This window comes from Lathyrus oleraceus, chromosome 7 (genome assembly GCF_024323335.1).
Source record: "Lathyrus oleraceus cultivar Zhongwan6 chromosome 7, CAAS_Psat_ZW6_1.0, whole genome shotgun sequence".
Classification (NCBI taxonomy): Eukaryota; Viridiplantae; Streptophyta; class Magnoliopsida; order Fabales; family Fabaceae; genus Lathyrus; species Lathyrus oleraceus.
The window spans coordinates 352869728-352875382 of NC_066585.1; the positions used below are offsets into that span (position 1 = coordinate 352869728).

The 5655-nt window shown below is 38.2% G+C and overlaps 1 protein-coding gene across 1 annotated transcript; it reads right to left on the reverse strand.

Annotated features, from left to right (window-relative positions):
- Positions 1-4081: 4081 nt before the first annotated feature.
- Positions 4082-4988, reverse strand: LOC127103814 (uncharacterized). The gene is made up of 3 exons (XM_051041057.1): positions 4885-4988; positions 4716-4816; positions 4082-4464 (listed from the first exon to the last, which is right to left on the reverse strand). Exons 1-3 carry the CDS (start codon positions 4986-4988, stop codon positions 4082-4084), a joined length of 588 nt encoding a protein of 195 aa, XP_050897014.1.
- Positions 4989-5655: the final 667 nt, after the last annotated feature.

Sequence of the window (5655 nt, forward strand, 5' to 3'; positions counted from 1 at the left end):
GAACATGTTATACACCTAAATGGATTTGACATTCCTGGAAACCTTTAGCAAAGTCCATGCAATCTTCCAGCATTGTAGGCCAGTAAACACTATGGCGGCATAACAACCACCTCATCTTGTGCCCTACTTGATGGCAACCACAAGATCCTCCATGAACACTCGATACAACCAAGTATGATTCCTCTTGACTAAGGCATTTAAGAAAAAATCCCTCATTCATTTTCTTAAACAATTCGTTCTCGATAACCACATAGCTCAACGATCTAAATTTGACCTTTTGATATATTGCTCCAACTGGGTTCCTAAAGTAATAAACTATAATCCTCCTCTAGTCAGCATCCGTTAAAGTTTCAATATTACAGATCTCAAAATTTTATGTATCCATTTATCCAAGCTTTGTCAACATTATATCTGAGGGAGAAAGTCTTGTCGCTTGTACCCTTCCTCGTACTTCGATCAAATCCTTCAACCTTTCCTTAGGCACTTTATACCCCGAGGCAATTTATACCAATTTGTTTGCTTCGTGGTTTTCAGAGCTAGGAATGTGATGAATGCCCCCAAAATCGAAACACTTGGTCAATCGGTTTATTATAACAAAATATATGATCAAGTTTTCTTTAATACATTTGTATTCTTTCGTTATTTTCTTCACGACTAGTTCAAAGTCTCCTTTTATTTTAACCCGTTTTGCTCCCAATTCCAACAAGATCTCAAGTAAGACTACTAAAGCCTCATACTCAGCCTCGTTATTGGAACAAGAACCTTTGACCTTGTATTTAAACCTAGTTGGGATCTTGTTTGGGGAAACAATCAATATTCCAACACCAACTCTATTCTTATGGCTAGAGCCATCGAAGTATAACTTACAAGGTTTCATTTCCAAATGATTTGAAGGCATCTCGACTATCACATGATCCACAATAAAATCAACGACCACTTGACCCTTCATAGATTTTAAATTCATATATATAAAGGTATATTCTGATAAAGTAAATACTCATTTTCCAATTCGACTATGCAAAATTGGCTTAGACAACATTTGTTTTATAACATTAAAAAGGGAAGATACGTATACATCAACTGGCTTGATGTATTCCTTTAATTTCATATAAGAAAAGTACAAGCAAATACACATCTTTTCTATAAGACCATACCTAGTTGATGCGTCATTCAAGACTCAACTGAGGTAATAAATGGCTCTTTCAACGCCCGTATCATCCTCTTATGCTAGCACACTTCCTACAGTCAAATCTGAGGTGGAAATCTACAACTTCATACATTTACTCATAACTGGAGGGGACAAAATAGGAGGATTCGCTAAATAATCCTTTATTTCATCAAATGCCTTTTGATGTTATGGACGCCATACGAATTCTTCCTTCTTCAGGTGGAGTAGGAGCGAGAATGCTCAAATTCTACCATTGAGGTTTGATATGAACCTCCTTAAAAAATCGATCTTACCTAAAAGAGATTGCAACTCCTTTTTTGTTGAGGGATCCTTCATCTCCATAATCACCCTCATTTTGTTTTGGTTTATTTTGATCCCCTTTTTATGGAATACAAAACCAAGAAAGTCTCCTGCCTGCACACAAAAAGCACATTTTAGAGGATTAATTTTCAGTCCATGTTTCCTCATACTTTCAAATGAGTGTCGCAGATGGTCAAGATGACCATTTATTTAGACGAACTTGATGACTATATCTTCAATATATGTTTCCATAGATGTTTCGATGTAATCATAATAATATTTTTTATCACCCTTTGGTAAGTTGCCCCATCATTATTTAAGCCAAATGGAATCACTACCCACTCGTAGGTGCCTAAAGCTCATGGGCATCAAAATGACATCTTCGACACATCCTCATCTGCAATATAAATTTGGTTATAACCGGAGTAACCATCTAACATACTAAGGTATTCGAAACCCGCTATTGAGTCAAACAACATTTCGGCGACAGACATCGAGTATTCGTCTTTTGGGGTTGCAGTGTTTAGATCTCTGAAATCGATACAAACCCTCAACGTTCCATTTTTATTAATCAGTGGAATGATGTTGGAAAGATATTCGACATACCTGGAAGTTCTTATGAACTTGCTTCTTAGGATCCTTTATATCTCCTCCTTTATTTTGAACATGATTTATGGGGCAAAACGCCTAGACGTGTGTTTGACTAGCTTCTTGCCTGCCTTTATTGGTAGCTTTAATTCCACTGATTTCCTGCTCGAACATGGTATTTCATTATAATCCCAGGAAAAATAATCTTTAAATTCTTTAAGTAATTCAATTACCTATGTCTTCAGATTTGGATCAATGTTGGCGCTGATATAGATTGACCTTCTATTCGATCCATCACCCAAATTTATTTCATCCAATGGATCTTGAGGATACATCATCATAGTAGATGCTTCTGGATCCTTCTAAATATCCCAAAGGCTCATCTTCGTAAATATAATCGAGCCTCTAGCCTATTTGGCTATCAACTCCCACTGTTATTCGCAGCTCTTCGAACAGTTGAGGTTCAACGTTGATTCTTTGGCTTATATAAAACACTTATATCTCGTTGGCTTTACTATCCATGTGTGGTACTTTGGCTTCTAAAGCTGCTTTAAGTCTATTCTCGGCCATATAGGTCGTGATTCAATTCCATGCATCGAACTCAATCATCATCACCAAATTGGTCTCCCTAACCCTTTGGCCGTATTTCGTCAAAATTATAGAACCTTTCTCCCATAATCTCATGATCCCATGTAAACCCATGGGTATGATGGAGTTTCAAAGAGAAAAACGTCTCCTTTAGAGGCATATATGCAAATTCTGCTGGTGCACATGGCACTATGTTGGCCAGATTCCTGTCAAAATTTCTCTTATCTACATAATTTACTTCGACCATGTAGTACCACTAGTCAGCTTCAATATTTTTGACTATTCTATCTTCGCGCCATATTTCTATTCTTTAGTGAAGAGACGAAGGCACCACCCCTATTCCATGTATCCACTCGCGTCCTATTAGCAAGTTGTAGCTGGCTCTTGATGCTATCACCATAAAGATAGTGGGTCGAGTAATTGACCCTACAGTTATATCCACTTGAATGACTCCCATAGTCTGGCCAGTCTTACCCTCATAGTTGGACAATACCATATAATTGAGGCCTTAAATTTGTATCAAATTTCCCTAGCTTAGCCAACAAAAAGTAAGGCATTAAATTCACGATTTCCCCACCGTCCACCAGGATTTTATTTATTGTGGTACCATCGACCTTTTCCCTTATAAAAAGAGGATTTATGTGAGTCTTCATACCCTAATGGGGTCATTCAAAGAACATATTTTGATATTCGATACACACGTTGTTCATTACAAAATAACACATTGGCTTGTGTTTTTCCAGCTCTTCCTCTTCACAATCTTCGATCTCAACAACTTCTGTCACACAATCGTATTCCCTACGGAGCACATATACTACATTGCATAGGACATTGAAATCCCTCTCCGACCTAGAGTCGAACTTGTTTGTGAGAAATTCATCCTCTTTCGCCTGCTCCTCTTCCTTGGTCTTTGTCTTTTTTTGAGTTGTCTTGGAAGAAAACAACTTCCTTCATACTAGCTTTTTTACTTGATCATTTTCCTGATTCTGATATTGCTTATTTTTACTTGACTCAACAACATTTCTATCAGCCTTTTTCTTCCTCTGAAACCTCCTTCATTGCGTCCTTGACATGGGGTTTTTCCCTTTGTAATATCTAGGTCCATAAGAACGCCTCTCCGACATTTGGAAATTCTCTCGATACATCATAGAGGATCCTTGTCCCATCTCAAAGTTTCTCCATTTTGAATTTCCAGAACACTCATTACCAGCAGGCTTCATCCACCTCCCTTGAGGAGCATTGGGTGTAGGCTTGTAAGTATTAGGCCTAGCCTTTTGTTGATCAGGCACCTGTTCTTTTCTCTGGGGAGTTGTTCGTTGTCAAAGTGAGATGAGGCCCTATTCTTCTTCCAAATATCCTTCTCTTTTGCCTTATGAACACTCTTAACCTTTCTCGCAAACTTCTTGTCAAAGACAGTACTGCATCGGGGACACAACATCACTTTAGAGTCTTCAGCCTTGCACCTATAGATAAATTCCACCAATCTTTCACCAGCTTTTCAGAATGCTGCTTCGATCTAATTTTCATTTTCTTAAACTCAACCATGTCAAAATCTTCGGTAATTTTGACTATATTGATTGCTATAGGTTCCACGTAGCTAGCATCATCAACTTGCAAGGGGTGAGAGTCAATCTTCATAGGTGACTTTCCCTTAGAAAACTTCAGTCTACCTTCATTGAGTACATTCTGAATAAGATCCCTAAAAAGAAAGCATTGTGAGGTCTTATGTCCTAGAAAATTATGGTACTTACAAAACTCTTGTTTCTTTCTCTGTTCTAATGGTGGTACTTTTGTACCTGGGGGTACAAGTACTTGTCCATCTGCAACCAGTAAATCAAAAATCTCATTGCACTTGGTTACATCAAAGGTGTAAGTTTTCTTAGGGAATTTATCATTTTCTTTAGGTTTCGAAGGATTCTTCCCACTTGCATGCGTAAGTAACTTACACACATATGGGGGACTGGTTTTAATTCAGCCACATCAAATTTAGACTCTTCGATATGGCCTAATTCAACCTCAAAAATTAGGTCTTTCTCCCCCATGTCAACATAAGCCACACGTTATTTCTTACCCTTACTAACTCTGGCTTTTTCGGCCTTTAGTTTTTCGACCTGTCGAACTCTGTCAGCTAACTGGGCCATGTCTCTCAAATACCGCGTGTCTAATTTCTTCCTAATAGAATAATATAACCCCCAATAGCCATTTCAACAAGCTCATGTTCAGGTACTTGAGTGAAGTACCTTATTTTTAGTAACCGAAATCGATTCAGATAATCGTCAATCGACTCAGCGAACTTTCGTTTCACGCTCAACAATTCTTTCAAACTAGTCTTAGATTGCCCCATGTAAAATTTCTCATGAAACAACCTCTCTAATTGAGACCAATCATTAATTGAATGGGCAATTAAGGTGGTAAGCCATGCAAAACAAATCTTCGTTAGGGAACTAGAAAAATATCTCAACCTTAGATTCTCATTGTTGGCTATGTCACCTGCCTAAGTTAAATATAGGGCAATATGCTCGATAGTAGACTTGTTTGTGTCGCCAACAAACTTTATAAACTTAAGGACTTTCCAACCCCTTCGCAGTTCAAACTTCAACACGAAATCTGAAATAGGAGATGTGTAATTAGGCATCTGCAGGCCTGTGATCACCCCATTATGTGCCATTATCCTTTTAACAATGGTCGCGAGGTTATTTTCCCCTAACATATTTATGTGCCAAACCTGATAGACTACTTGGTCAGCGTCTTGATTTTGATTAACAATCATAACAGGTGGACGCTCTTCCTCTCTAGGGATCTGTTGTTTGATCAATTGGGGCAGCACTTTCTGTCCTTGGTTCATAGTATTTTCCTCCAAAACTGGCCCCTCGTTCCTAACTTGTCTAAGGACTTGGGGTTGAACCATAGGTCAAACCTGAATCGGGGGAGCACCAAAAAAATAAGCAATTCTAGTCTTTTGAGTTGCCAACTACTGGTAACTCGGATTCGTGTTTTGAATCAATGGATTG